We start from the raw sequence: 15635 nt of genomic DNA, 5'->3' as shown, positions 1-15635 counted from the left end.
TCCAGCGGCCCCAGACAGGGGAGCCTAAGGCCCTGAGGGTGTGTGTGTATGTGACTTCTTTTCTTCCACAGGAGTTCATGCATGAGTCAGGCTCACGTGATTTGTGTGGGACAGTAGATTCCACCTGTCCTCTCCCTCAAGGAAGCAGACCACAATGGAGCAGTGGGCGTTGCCTGTCTAAGTACCTGTGGGGCCCACACCCTGCAGGCAGTAGGGAAAGGGGCGCCAGAGGGGCCATGGCTGAGCCTGGCACACACGTGTCTGGAAGGCTGCTGACTTCTGATTCGAGCTGTTTGCTCTCAGAGCCAGAGAAAAGTCTGATCAGTGGCCTGGCGGGGTCCCAGTGAAGGAGCTATGCAACCCACTTGGGAGAAGCCGGAGATGATACAGTTCAGAGGCCCTGGCAGGACCTCAGGCTTATGACACAAAACACCCCCAAACGCGCAGCAGTGGGGGCTATAGATGGTGGCAAGGAGCAGATGTGGCAGGTGACCCCGAGCTCAGTTCTGTGCCTCACCACGCTGTCTCCTGTTCTGACTTGACTCTCTTGTCAGAGGGGGGCAGAGGGCAGAGGGCCAAGGTCAGGAATACCTGCCACAAAGCCGCTGCTCTGTATCTGGGGTGGGGGGGGGGAGGGTGGAGTGGGAAGGGTGGGAGTACTAGGGCTTGAACTCAGGACCTGGGTGCTGTCCCTTAGTTTTTTCAGTCTGGCACTCTACCATTTGAGCCACACCTCCATTTCTAGCTATTTGCTGGTTAATTGGCAATAAGTCTCACAAACTTTCCCTGCTTGGGATGGCTTTGAACTGTGATCCTCAGATCTCAGCCTCCTGAGGAGCTAGGATGAGCGGTATGAACCACTAATACCTGGCTTTCAAGGAGAAAAAGAGGAAATGTTTCCTTAATCTGACCAACAAAACATGGTAGGAACCGGGCTGGTTTTGGAAGGGGTCGGCTCTCCCCCAAATCATTTTCAGCTACTTTAGCTCTTAGCAAAGGTTTTCCTCTGCATTCTGATTTGACTAGGTTAGTTCTCACACTCAAACTAGTGCTCCAAGAAAGGCGGGGAGAAAAAAAATCCCACTGTGCCATTCCTGTGCCCTGTAAGCACCAGAAAGGAACAACCAAAGAATGAGAAGGACGTTTCACATTTTCAGGGCATGTTCAGGTGCCTGAAGAACTGAGCCGGTTCATAAATGATTTCATTTGGAAACTTCCAGCTTGCAATCCAGCCATTCTTCAATGAGAAATATGTGATTTGCCAAACATGAAATGGAATCATTAAGGCCTGGCAAAGTCGGAGGCGAAGCAAAAACTGTGGCTGCGTGTGCCCCGTGTTCCTTCTGCGCAACAAATTAAGAATCCCCGTGGAAGGCATTCCAGACAGATGTGAGCAGGGGGCTCCGCCTAGAGGAGGGCCGCCCATCGGTCATGAAAATGCACGCAGCTCGACTTATTTCAGACATCTAATTACCCTCCCTACTCTACCTGTGACACATGCGCATGCGTGCACATGGGTGAGTGTCTGCCTCCTTCTATGGAGCTCTGTATCAAAGTACCACCAGGCTGCAGGATGAAGCTGAAGAGAATGCACACACACACACACACACACACACACACGTGTCCATGCACACACAGACATGACTGCGCAAAGCAGAGGAACCTGAGTTCTGCCTGCCATCTGGTTAACAGTACTCGTCAGTGCTCGTTTTCTGGCTTTGCAATTGTACTAGAGTTAACGACTGTTTAGGAGGTGGCTTACTGGAGGGGGCGAAGAGGGGACCCTGAGGGCCGATGGAGATCAAAGGGCATCGCACACATTGATTTCTACATATTAGAAGACAGAATAATGAACCCCACCAAATGCTGTTTGACAAAGGAGGGGGGAGGGAAGGAAGCAAAGAGAGCATGTGAAGGTCGTGAAATTGTCCAAAAGGCATTATGTGCCCTAGAAATGTCTGTTAATTCCAAAACATCATTTATTTAAAAACACACACACACACACACAAAAACCTGGCTGGATGGTTGTGGTGCATGCCTGTAGTCCTGGCTACTCAGGATCGGAACTGAAACCTGAAAATCACAGTTTGAGGTACCCTGGCCAGGAAAGTTCGAGAGACTCTAATCTCCAATTCACCACCAAAAAGCCAGAACTGTGGCCTAAGTGATAGAGAACTAGCCTTGAATGACAAAGCTAAGGGACAGCAGCCCAGACCCTGAGTTCAAGCCCTTCCTAGTAGTGGCATGTGTGTGGATGAACACACACACACACACACACACACACACACACACACACACACACACACAGAGCTCTGGGGAATTCTCTCAGGAAGTTGGGGCGGAGGGCAGGGGGCTGCTCTAGTAGGAACATAACAGATCTTGGCTGAGGGTTTGGGTATCAGCCTGGCTTCACTCCTTGGTACGGGCAGGGGGCAGAACCTGCTGAAGTTCAGTCTCCCCACAGCCAGGGGACTCCTGGAACCCTCAGGACTTCAGACCCAATTCTAAGTGGCCCCAGAGATCTTTAGTCTTTTTACTTTTCTCCTCTTGTCCCCAAAGTCCAAATGCCCCCCCCCCTATATTTGCATTCGCATCCCCACTGCTAATTAAAGAAACTTCTCCTGCCATCTATAAAGACACAGCCACAGGATTCCCGGCAAAGCCAATGACCTACCATTCTCCATAGGACACTGGGGGATCCTGTTCACCCAAAGGTTCCAGAGATAGTCCATGTTCCACTCCAGGCACACCTGATGGTCTTTGAAGGGGCGCTGGAAAGGAGGGACCGTGTGCAGCAGCGTGTAATTCTTGGCCACGGCATGGAGCAAGTGTTCCTCCCATTTCACATTCAAGTCTCCACCGTGGTGTTTGTGTGTAATCCAGCCCCGTAGTATCACGGCAGAGACAGAAATGGAGTTCCGGATGAAATAGTCATCTCTGTACACCATAATGCTTGGGAATTTCACCCTCACTATCTGTGTCCTGCTGGTGTGAAGGTGCTTCTCGTTCTTCCACCGTTTCTTGTACACGGGGATGCTACTTCTGAACTCGGAGGACACCACGGCTTCCAAATGGACAACACAAGGCTGCGAGCATAAATATTGCACCGAGACCTCAGACACGTTGCGCACGCTTCCTTCAAAGGCAGTAAAAGAAATAAAGTCTTTGTAAGTCGTGCTCTGCTCGGCTTTGGGCATCACCCACGTAGTCAGGGAAGTCTGCCTACCCAAAGATGGTACAACATTCTGAAAAGGTGAAGAAGAACAACAAAAAAAAAAGATACAGAAAGTTAACAAAAAAATATCATATTAGGAAGTGGAGGGGAGGTGTGGTTCAAGTGGTAGAGCACCAGCCTTAATTGGAAAAAGACAAGTGAGAATATGAGGCCCTGAGTTCAATTTCTAGTACTGTCTCTCTCTTTCTCTCTCTTTCTCTCTCTCTCTCTCTCTCTCTCTCACACACACACACACACACGCAGATCATCACATGAATAGATGTGTGAATCATTATTTTTCCTGGATAAATTGACAGAAAGCAATGAACGTGGAAGCTTAGAGATGTCAAAAGCAACTCTGAACATGTGGAGAAATGTATTACTAAACATTTGGAGAAACCCAACACACACACTCACACACACACACACACACACACACACGCATACACACCCCTTTCTCCCCAGGCTCAGTAACATCTGTTGTTCAAATGTGACTTTCAAAGTTACTTGCAGTAATTCCAGAGCCCGCTTCCAATCCAGCAGCAGAGAAACCTGTTTTGCAGGGAACCGAAGACACCCAGCTCCAGCCATTTGCAAACTATTGTCCTGACTTCAAAGGGTGGCGAGACACTGGAAGATGCCAACCTGGCCCCTTGTGCCCAAGCCTGCAAGATGGATGGGCCAGTGGGGGGTTTCTACCTCTCCAGGTCACCCACTGGCACTCCTGAATCAGGAGCTGGGTTCTCTGATCTTTTCACCACAAACAATGCTCTCTGTGCCAAGGAGATTTGTAGCTATGTGTTCATTTCGTTGCTTCTTTAAATGACAAAGGCTCTCACTGTGGGCATTTCTTCCTGAAGAAAATCCAGGAAGCTTGGCTATGAAATCAAGGTGCTGTTTAGAGTATGAGGTTCTGAAATGTGTGCGGCTAGGATTTCTTGTGAACGTGGCCATGGTTCAGGTATTCAAAACCACAGCAGTGAAAAGGTCATCTTAGACCACTTTGTATCTATGAGTATAGCTTCCATGAAAAGAAAGACAAGCAGAAAATAAGCATTGATGGGGTTGTGGGGAAGTTGGAATCCCCATGCATGGCTGGTGGGAACTTAAATGGAGCAGCTGCAATGGAAAACAGTATGGGAGTTTCTTGAAAATAAATAAGTAGCTGGGTGCCAGTGGCTCATGCCTGTAATCATAGCTACTTGGGGAGGCTGAGATCTGAGGATTGAGGTTCAAAGTCAGCCCAGGCATGAAAGTGTGTGAGATTCTAATCTCCAAATAACCAGAAAAAATGGAAGTAGAGCTATGGCTCAAGTGGTAGAGTGCCAGCCTCAGTGAAAAAGCTAAGGAGTAGGGCCACAGATAAGGATGAGGGGACTGACCAGGAGACAATAAGAAGGAACAAGCCGTACATTATAGGCTTTCATTTCTCTTTCCATTCTGAACCACATGAATATTCAAAAAGTGTGGAGGGCAATCATATTAAAAGGTGCACACGGGAAACGCAATTTCTGGAAAAGGCAGAAAAGAGAACAGGAGGGGTGGCGATTCCCTTTTCCATTCATCCTGAGAATCTTATGGGAATAAATATGTAAATAGTAAAATCCAAACTGTCCACCCTGGCTTAATTGTTTCATGCTCTCATTCATACTGCCAAATTACAGGGAGAAAACAACTATAAAAAATAATCTTATAATTAGAAGTAGAGCACGCCTTAGAGCGGATGAGCCCTGGGTGGTGCCCCACCCGCCCCCTCTCAATGGATGAGGAAATGACAACCCACAACAACCTGTGTCTCCCACATGGCTCCTCTGGGGGGCGGGGGGACGCGGAGAGCAGAGGCCAGCCTAGATCCAGGCCTACCTTTCCATCACCTACCCACTTGGGAGCACATGGCAGCAAGATGGAGTTGAAGTCTGGGCTGCATTCTGCATGCACACAAGTAAAGAGATGTGCCCAGCACCGCAGCATGCACTGGATGAATGAATGACCAGGTGTGCCAAGTCACAGCACCTAATCAAGCCTTTGGGACACAACAAAGTTCACCCAAACCTAGGGCTCTCCAGAGCCACTAGAATCCCAGACCACTTGCCTATGCACCTTAAGCCAGGCAGGGATGGCAGACCTCCCCAGTAGCTCCTGCACAAGACCCTTGCCCATCCAACGGACAACAGAGGGAAGACACCGACACCGAGGCCTCCCCGTGCGTTAAATACCATCCTGTGCTAGGCCTCTTCCTCATTCTTTTTATGCAGTGTTGAAAATCTCACCCGGGCCCAGTTCTTGCTCTTGTTTTGATTGTTTGATTTCCAGCACATTTCTAATGCCAATACTACAAACTTCAGCAAAATACTCTTTTAAAACAGTATGCTGGAGAACTGCCCATTCGATTTCATTAGATTTCGTTGCAAAGTGCATTTAGTAATAATCCTGTTCATTCTTTTACATCTGATTGCCAAAAATGTCCCCATCATACTTTTCTGCATTAATAAGCACAATGTACTGGGCAGTCAGCATGACCAGAAATGTTGCCCTCCTAACACAGTGGGTGGGAAGGGGAAATTTCATGCCTGCCGTCCTTCTCTGGGGCCTTCCCTTCAAATCCTTGTTCAAAGAAAATCTCTGTATACTCGCTGGAAGATTATTTTGTTTTCTCCTGGCTCCATACCTCAAGTGCAAAAGCAAACCCAAACGATACAGATTCTAGACACACGTCACCCGAGAAGGTAGATGAGCCACCAGTAATGTAATGTGGTTAGTCCTCATTGAGACAGGCAGGAAGGGGAAAAATAAACTGGATTTCAAAGCCTTGCTGATTTCAATAAGGTGATGAACTATCTCATTAATAGTTGGATACATCAATTAAACTATATTTAAATGAATCACACTTGTTCTTGTTTATTTGTTTATTTAGCTATTTGTTTAGAACCTGTCCTGGGGCCTGAGCTCTGTCCGAGAGTTGTTTTATGTTTTTTGTTTTTTTTTGTTTTTTTTTTTTTGTCCAAGGCTGGCACTCCACCACTTGAACCACACCTCTACTTCTGGCTTTTTTGCTGGTTATTGGAGATAAGAGTCTCATGGACTTTCTTGCCCAGGCTGACTTTGAACCACAATCCTCAAATCTCAGAAGCCTGAGTAGCTAGGATTGTAGGTATGAGGCACTGGTACCCAGATTTTGTTTATTTTATTAATATGATAACTGCTGAATATAAAGTTGTGTATGTTGCTTAGATTTTCTATGGATGGCATCATTCTCCACTTGATATTCTCTGTAAATAATTATAACCAGATAGTGCGCACTAAAATAATTATAACCAGATAGTGCATGCTCACTCTCTCCTCTCTCTCTCTCTCTCTCTCTCTCTCTCTCTCATGGTTTGAACTCAGCCTCTTGCTTGGTTGCTCAGATGGCATTCTACCATTTGAATCACTTTTCCAATGTGGCATTTTGCTGGTTAAATGGAGATAGCATCTCCTGTACTCTTCTGCTCAAGCGGGCTTCAATCACAATATTCCAGGTTTCCTGAGTAGCTAGGATTACAGGCATTAGCCACTGACACCTGGCTCTCCTGTATACTTTATCTCATATCTGGATTTCTTATGCTATCTAATACAAAATAAATGCAATGCACGTAATTGTGGTACTATAGTGTTTGGAGAATGACATGAAAAATCTGTACATGTTTGGTACAGAAGTAATTACTTTTCAAATATTTTTTTAAATTTTGGGTTGGTTGAATTTCAGGATTGAGAACCCATGGATGCAGGGGGTTTATTCCAGGTGTTTCGGGTGACTTGGCTCTGCTGTGGTGTGAAAGGAACTAGAGAAGCATCACAGAAACAAATAGAAGTGTGGCCCCACATTTCATTTAGAAACGCAGGCAGCTGGCTGCACTGGCTCATGGGCCCTAGTTTGCCAGCCACTGTTTTAGATTACCATGAGATTATCCTAGGTAGGGTCTGAAATGCACACAGTGGCAGAAGATATGTTTTTTAAGGAGTTATCACCTGGGAGAAATGGGATGAAAAACCCAATTAGGCACAGTTTCATATCTCAGCAGTCAATGAGGCTTGACACCATAGTTTTCTAAAGTTCCCAGGTGGTGGGTGTTGATGTCTTGCTATTGTTTATTTTAGAGCCAAGTCAGATGAAAGCTTGAAGCTAGGCTAGTCAGAGAGATATAATTTCACAGACTGAGATGGATTATTCAAGAAGTAAAAGCTGGAGCGTGGGGGAAGAGCAACGTGAGGGACGGGACAGGGGTTTCAGAATGTGCTGGAACTCTGTTGGCTCTCATCTGGGCCTCAGAAGGGTCCTTTGTGGCAAAGCGTAGCCTGAGTCCCTCAGGGAGGCCTCACCACTTTCGGTCTTTGGGGCTCCTCTGCCATGAAGGAAACTGGCATCTCACAGACTGGACCAGACCCAGTGGGCAGCTGCTACACTATGAGTTGTGGCTACCTCTGTTATGTACAAAACCAACACCGATTAGCAACACATCACACTCTAAATATTGATTAAGCTGAAGCTGATTTCCTGGCTCAAGCCATGTGTGTGGTTATAAGCTGTTTCCTGCCAGGAAAATAAAGCAATTAACTTGAAGAGTTCCGGCTACAGGCATGACACGTGTCCAACCTTTATAGGTATTTTCACATGCCAAGTCGCATTAGCATGAGGTTAAAAATTATTCACATAGTCCTTTGTCTAGAAACTAGGAAGACAGAGTCTATGTCCTTGTGTGGGCAGTTTCTAAGACACCACTTGACACACAGTAAGAATTTAGTGTGGTCCTAGCTGGAATCAAGTCTTGGGCAGGGGTATTTCTGCCTGGTACTTCAGTGGTCCAGCCTGGGGGATACCTGCCTAGAAACAGATCAGAATCATCCATTAACCTTCCCCTATAGCCCCCAGTCCTCCAGGGGAACACATCTCTCTACTTTCCACTCACTCATGTCAGTTCCCTCCAAAGAGCCTCACCCATTGGTACCTGGGACCCCTGGGGACTGTTAGTTCCCAGAAGATGGCACTCTGGTCTCCACCTCACCCATTTGGGAGGAACTCCTTGCTCTTCCTGTCTCTCTGGATCTTTCAGACAGCAACCCTACATTCTAGAGCTTTTCCATTTCTCCACACTGTAAGTACAAAACGAAACGCTTAAATATCCCCTTCCTTTCCTCTCTCCTGGGCTCCCATTCCTGTGGCAAATGTGTCCACGTTAATGTGATGATGAATAAATACGGAAACAACGTCACATATCTGCATTTCTATGCCAGCTTAGAGAGATAACGCCCTAAAAAGCCCAGCTCAAATGCACTGCAGCTCCATGCGAGAGATCTAGGGTGGAGAGAGGGCACTTGCGGGCCATTTAGGCTGCCATGTAGATGCTCTCACTCAAAGCCACGGAGCTGCTCTAGACACTTGGAGCTGGTAGCTGAAAGCAATCTGGGCTCTCAAAGAACCGTGGATAGCAGAAGGGAGCCTAATGCACAGGCGCAAAACTGTCCACAGCTCTGCCTTTGTGCAATGGTGTATGTGTTGTCATTTTTTTAACAAAATAAAGTGCATGTGAATGGTAGACAATTCGAATCCAGGCTAGAAATAAAAAACACAAATGAATTCGTGTCTCTTCCAGCTAGATAAGAACAGAACTGTCCAGGCAACCTAAACGGGAAGGACACTTGCACACATACGTACGTGTGAATAGGTCAGATATGCAACCAGTAATGGGAGCTCTGTTTCTCTCACTCCTGCTTATTTCTCTCCATCTGTCACCTAAGAAAACCTTGGCGGTTTCTCCCTCTCCAAATTGGCTGGATCAAACTTTCCATAGGTCAACGAGGTAATTGTATTGGCTTAAAAGACCTTTTTTTTTTTCTTTTCCAATTCTGCTGACTAGATATAAGCAAAAATTCTGTTTATGTCAACAAAGCATGCACTTAAGTAGAATGGACGTGATGATGTTAATATGGATTTCAAGATGTGCCTGGGGAAACAGAATTGCTCTGTCCCAAACTGAGCTAGCCAGAGAAAAACATCTTCATGACAACAGTCAATAGTAAGATCCCCTCCTCCTGCCCTGTACTTAGTTCTTTCCTTCTAACTCAATTGCATGTGGATCATTAAGGCTGATCTGGTTTTATTTCATGGAGGACCTACTGTGTGCTAGCCATTGGCAAAGGTACATAAAATCATTTTACTTGCTAAAGACTAACCGCATCCTCTCATGTATAACTTCATAAACCTAACCCTCTCCGAGAGGCCTGTGAGAAACACAACATTCCTGTTTTATGGCAGGGGGCATGGATTGGATTCAGGTGGGTTTGTAACTTGCCCAGGGTCAACCAGCTACTAAAAAGAACATCGAATCCACATTGGCTAACTTTAAAGGCAGAGCTGGTTTGCCTCTTGCTTTCCAGGAACACCTGAAGGGATGTTCTCCACTCATTAGCTTTTGCCTGTTAACCACTCTCTGGCTAGAAGTTAGAGAGCATCTGGAAACTCTATCACTTCCATCTTGAAAGTGAGAGAGGGCTAAGATTCCTACTCATCCGTGTGCCTAAAGTCTGGGGGGAATATAGCTAGTGTCTTCCCCACAGTCTTACACCTCTGGGGAGCCAACTAGCCAGCGGGAGGAGCCCTTTTTTCTTTTGGTAGGCAAGAGCTTCCAAAGCAAAGAAGACTCCATAATTTCTCAGTGCCCTCCTGCCCCTCAGCTCCACTCTCAAAGGGACAGGACTAGCCAATAAAGAGGATAACGGAACTCACTTTAGGCTATTTATGGTGCACTCAGGCCTATCCATCGTCTCAGTGAATTGCCTGGGTTCTTTTATTTCTTCTCCTCTACCTTTTCCCTTGCTCCTATGCTCTCACCAACAGGCAGCCAGGAGAAATAGAAGGGAGGAAAGGCAGACACCCTGGCGGGGGAAATGGTACAGCCACCGTTAATACAAATGTGTAGCACACTGGAGGACATGGAATTGGGGGACTGTCTCTGTATTTCAAATGCACACAATCATGCTTCCCTAAGCTGAGTAAGAGTCTCTAACCTTCTTTTGTCTGCGAATGATCTCTACATACATCTGAGCTGCTAATGTCCTCGGATTTCTTTGTCACTTAGTTGTCTAACAAGCTCAAATGGCCATTCCGAATATTTCAGCACTACAGTTGACATCAGTGTTGGTTATGGTGAGACTTATGTTCTCACTTAAGAAAAAAAACACAACCATGCATGGGAGACTAGAGTTGGGAGGGACAGAATTTCCTTCTAGAAGCTTCCTTGTCACAGGCAGGGCTGAGGCAGATTCAGTCTGGCTCTAGCTAGTAGAGGAAATGAATTTCAATGGTTTAAGCAAATGGCAAGAGGATCTGTTGGGCAGGGAGAAAAAGAATCCTGCGTGGAGTGATATTGTCAGCAACAGTGACCCCAGTAAGAGCAATTTCCTTACCCTTCACTTTGGGGGTGGCTGCCCTCTCTGAGGACGCTCTCTGCCTGTTGACCTTTGGTGACCTCAGAATTTGCTGGCAGTCGTTGGGGACCAGGGATCATCTTTTCAGAAATCTCCTTGGCATCATTCTGTGACTTATCTTTCAGGCCTCATCACAATTATTCACGCTTTGGCAGTATCCTAGCTACAGTCACACTACTTGTGGTGGGCTGATCCTGAAGGTTACTCTGTCCCAGCTGATGGAGAAGAAAGGCACCCTTCCCTCAGGACCCTGACTCCCCATCAAGGCAGGGGCTCAGAGCCATCTGCTCAGAAAAGCACTTTGAATCCTTTCCTAGTGAGCAAGCAAACATAAACTGGGAATCCAGAATCTGTGCTCAAATCATAGTCACTTTGTCTCTGGAACATTCCCGTGCACACTCACTCACTATACACCAGGGACACACATTCACACAAACCCAAAGGCTCAACCTGCCAGCTGCCTCCAACTACATAAAGGCCTAATCTTTTACCGCTCCATTATCAATGGCAAATATTTTCTTTTACTTTTTTTTTTTTTGCTTTTAACATCCTGCTTCTATTTTGTGGACTCAGCTTCCTTCTTTGTATATTTTAGATTACTTTAGATCTGACCTCACATCCTGACCAATGGCACAGTAGCTGCTAATTGCTAGAGCTTTGCTAATGGATTGTACATTTATGCATGAGGGGAAAGGGTTACAAGCAGCAAATCCCCAAAGACAATAAATATACTACCACTGAGTTAAAGCTAGGACTCTGGAGGATAGATAGACTTAGGTTTAATCTTGCACGATTTGTTTGGCTTAAGGGACCTTACTGGGCCTCTCTGAGCCTCTCTTATTTATCTGAGTGGAGGAGACCCTAATAGCACTTACTTCACAAGTTTACAGTTAAAACTAGTATCGGGCAACGCCTATAAAGTGACTTAGCACAATGGAAGCTATTATTGTGAATTCAAATTTTTGACTGGCTTTCCCCTTCTTGTGCTGTGTGGCTGAGATCCTGCCTAGCTGCTGTGTCTCACCCGTCCATCTCTCTCCTGTGACCAGTCACTGCCAACGAAAGACACATTCTTGATTGAGCAGGATGGACACTGATGGATTTTCATCTGTCTGTGGACCTTTCATGCTTTTCATGTGGATGTGTACATTTTTCCCACCCTTCTCAACGATCAAGAAGCCTAACTTTTCAGAAACATCAGGAGAATACAGCTAGACAGCAAAATAAAACCCACGGCACATGGCTAGACCTTCAGAATAGAGCATGGAGCCCATCTCCTAAGATGACTTTAGCTGTCTTGGGTATGTAAACCTTCACACTTAGGTGCACAGCCTCTCTGGCTTATCTAAGTCTCTCTCTCTCTCTCTCTCTTTCTCTCTCTCTCTTTCACACACACACACACACACACACACACACACACACACACACTGCCCCCAGCCCTGGCTACATCATCACAGCACCAGAAGGAAGCCCCTCTAGGCAGGAAGCATCAACAAGTCCCCTCCACATGCTCCCAATCCATTCCTTTTCTGACTGCTAAGCGGTCATCCATATACCAGTTATTTTCTACACTATAGTATTTGTGAGTGTGTGTGTGTGTGTGTGTGTGTGTGTGTGTGTTTTATTAGAGACAAGAAATGTGTGCACTTTTCCTGCTGGGGCTGATGTGGAACCGCAATTCTCAGATCTCAGCCTCCTGAGTAGCTCTGATTATAGGCGTGAGCCACTGATACCTGGCTTATTGTGTCTGCTAGAGCCTCTCATTCTGGAGCTCTACCCCACCACTTCCTTCCACTGCTCCAGTCTACTCCGTGGACATGTCCCCTCTTAGGGACCTGTTCTCTCCAGCCTCCCTTTGGCCCGCACAGAACTTTAGAACTTGTCTTCTCCTCTGCATCCATGCCCACAGACAGTCTATAAAGCCTTCAGGTTTTGAACCTGAACTGTTGAGACGCTCATGTAGAACTTTTCAGAGCTCACCTGTGTGTGGATATTCCACACACTGTTTTACACCAGCATTTCTGCTTCTGTGGGGAACCAGCAGCATCTTGTGTACAAGGATCATCTGTTTAAACTGAAAACCCTGTCATTTGTTATGGCAGATTTATTTATGAGCCTGCATGCTCTAACCCTGTGGCATAAATATTAAATAACAATATCCCTTAGGCCAAAAAGAAATCAGTCATGCTAACTGACAACTTCTTATGAAAATATGAAGTAAACTCAGCCACAAAATTTGATATTGGCTAATTCTGAAATACAAGTAAAAAACAAAGATTGCTCAACAGGTAGATTTTTTAAAAAGCAGAATTACAATGTGCATTTTTACATTGTCTTACTTCAGAAAATGAAACATCCAAAAAGTAAAGAGTGTTTAAAACAACAACAACAACACTTGGGTTGGGTGGCAAATTTGTTCAGAATTAAATTCAAATTCCTGCCAGTATCTCTGAAGCAGCTTTTGGCTACTCTGAAGAAAAAAAATTGCAAATAAAGCCAATGACACATAAATGAAAAGAATTCTGGACAATGACACTGCTCATTTTTTTTTTTTTTAGCATTCTGTGAATTTCCTATTACATCAGTTTCATGATTCAGCAATTTCCATTTCATTTATTTACAGTAATATATAGTGAGATAGCCCCAAGGTTTCCTCAGGGGTCCTGGAACAGAAGGTAGGCAGGGCTGGAAGGGTGTTGCCTCCTGTCAATTTGCTAGGGTGAATTTTAAGACAATTCAAACCCAGCAGAAAGCAAACCACCCAAGGATCTGAGAAATGCATCCCTCCTGAGGGGCTCAGTGACTCTGGTATTTTAAATGAGTGGGTTCTGGAGGGAAAAACAAAGTTATTGCCATTTATCTGAAGAGTAAAACTGAAGCTAGGACGCATGCAAATAAAACCCAACACAAGTCTCTGAAAAGACACCATTGGAGACGCCGCTAAAGTCACCACTCCGGCGGTAAGCGGGGATCGGAAAACTAGGTTTCTTTTGGCATCTGCAACTTGGCTGGAGTGACCAAGGAGGAGTTGAGGAGTTCCGGAAACGCGAGGTGCGTTGGCACAGAAGCGTCCCGGCCAGGAGGACCTGGTGGAAGGGAACTCGGGGGATAACGGGGGTGGCAGGTACAAAGAGGCAGGGGGCAAGTTGGGCACCAGAAGAAAAGGAGCTTGGAGGGGAGAGGGGAAGGAAGGAGGGGTGGACGGTCCGGAGAGCCGCTGGGCAGGGAGCGATCGCGGGGTGGCGAAGCCCCCGGGGGGCAGTGGGGGACCCGAAGGGGTCTACAGGGGGGCCCTGGCCGGGTCTGCGCGGAGTCAGGGGAGGAGAGGAAGGGACGGGAGGGAGTAGCCCGCAAGTCCGGTCCACGCGCCCCACTTTGCGCCCTGGGTTCCCAGCCCTGGTGCCCGGAGCGCCCGCAGCGAGGGAGGAGAGGAAACTAGCCTCGCGGTCCCCGCCTCCGGTGGCGGGGGTCCCCGCCGCCCCCCACCCGCGTCCCCAGACCCCGAGCTGGGTCCGGCGCTCACCAGGTAGCAGAGCAGGAACAGTGCGCCGGCAGGGTGACCGCCGAGCCCCGGGGGGACCCGGGCGCCCTGGGGAACCATCGCTGCTGCGGCCCGGGGGCCGAGCGCGGGCGGCGGGGGCTGGTGCTGCTGCTGCCGCCGCGGCCACCGGAGCCACCCGAGCCCCGCGCCGCGCCGCTGCATGGCCAGGCCTCGGGGATCCCGGCCGGAACGGGTCACCTGGTGCAGGGACCGGCCCCCGCCCGAGGCGCCACCTTCCCGCCCGCCCCCGGCCGGGCTGGCGCGCGCGCAGGGCCACCTGCCACCGCCGCCGCCGCCACCACCGCCGGACCCGCCACCGCCGCTCCCGCCGCGCCGCCCCCGCGCCCCGCCGAGCGCCGGCTCCTCCCCGCTCCGTCCCGTCCCCTCCCTCCCTCCCTCCGCCCGCCCGCCCGCTCCCTCCCCACCCACCCCGCTCCCAGCCCCTGGGCAGCGGGAGCCCGCGCAGGTGGAGACCGACCGGCGTCCCTCCCCCTGCCCTCCCCCCATACACGGCCCGCTCCACTCCGGCCCGCCCTCCCGTGCCCTCCCTTCCCTTCTGGGCACCCCTCCGCGCCCTTGCCCGCCCCATCTCCCTCCTCTCTCCGGCGTCCCTCCTTCCCGCTCTCCACCACCCCCCCACCTCTCTCTCTCCTGGCTGGTCCCGACCCACTCTCCCTCCCTCCCCCCCCCACTTTCTCCCCAACTCCCCTCCTCCTTCTCGCTCTTTCCTCACCCCCATCTCGCCCCCCCCCACCCTCCCGCGCCCACCCCAGTTCCCGCCGGTGCAGAAGGGTTTTGTTTGGTTGGTTTGGGCCGGGGCGCCATTCCCACAGGGCGAGTGTGCCCCCTGGAGTTGTGCCACGCGTCTCTCCACACACACGCGCGCGCTCACACACACACACACACACACACACACACATCCACACACACCGGTCCTTAAAGATGGATTTTGACCCCTGACTACCTCCACCTGTCCACCTGCAGGGCAGGGGCCGCCCGGCTGCTCCCCGGTTTCCGAGCCCCACCCTGCCGGCGGCGGATGGGCGCCGCGGTGCCCGAGGTTTCCCCGAGGTGGAGGGGGTGGGTGGGGGGAAGGTTGTGCGGTGCCACCCCCACCCCCACCCCACCCCCGCTGTCGCCGCACTCTTTGTTTTAATTGTCCCGAGTATTGGCGCCCAGAGCCGGTGTGTGTTTGATTTGCATCCCTGGGCTCCGGCTTCCACTTTGGAGCGGAAAGAAAATGAATTAATGAGGCCAGTACAATCCTGCTCCAGCCCCAAAAGAAAGAGGGGCGAGGCCCTTGAAGTGCGCCAACAGCTTAAGAAATCAGGACACATCCTCCTCGGCCTGGGGAACGTGGGTTGGCACTGGCTGCCCGCCCATCTGGGTTCTGGGGACTAAGGGGACACCAGGGCC

General features: G+C 49.0%; 1 protein-coding gene across 2 annotated transcripts in view; it reads right to left on the bottom strand.

The window, feature by feature from the left end:
- Sel1l3 (SEL1L family member 3) overlaps window positions 1-14503 on the bottom strand; it is a 110328-nt gene extending 95825 nt beyond the window's left edge. Inside the window, exons 1-2 of one of the 2 annotated variants that reach the window (XM_048363862.1) lie at window positions 14202-14503; window positions 2675-3245 (exon numbers count right to left, since the gene is read on the bottom strand). In XM_048363862.1, coding sequence (XP_048219819.1) covers window positions 2675-3245; window positions 14202-14381 — 751 coding nt within the window. In that variant the 5' untranslated portion in view covers window positions 14382-14503. The remainder of the gene's footprint in view (window positions 1-2674; window positions 3246-14201) is intronic. The other variant, XM_048363863.1, reaches the window with a different exon arrangement.
- Window positions 14504-15635: the final 1132 nt, after the last annotated feature.

This window comes from Perognathus longimembris, chromosome 16 (genome assembly GCF_023159225.1).
Source record: "Perognathus longimembris pacificus isolate PPM17 chromosome 16, ASM2315922v1, whole genome shotgun sequence".
In the NCBI taxonomy this organism is placed as follows: Eukaryota; Metazoa; Chordata; class Mammalia; order Rodentia; family Heteromyidae; genus Perognathus; species Perognathus longimembris.
The sequence above is the reverse complement of the archived record's forward strand: the minus strand, read 5'-3'. Positions and strand labels throughout refer to the sequence as shown.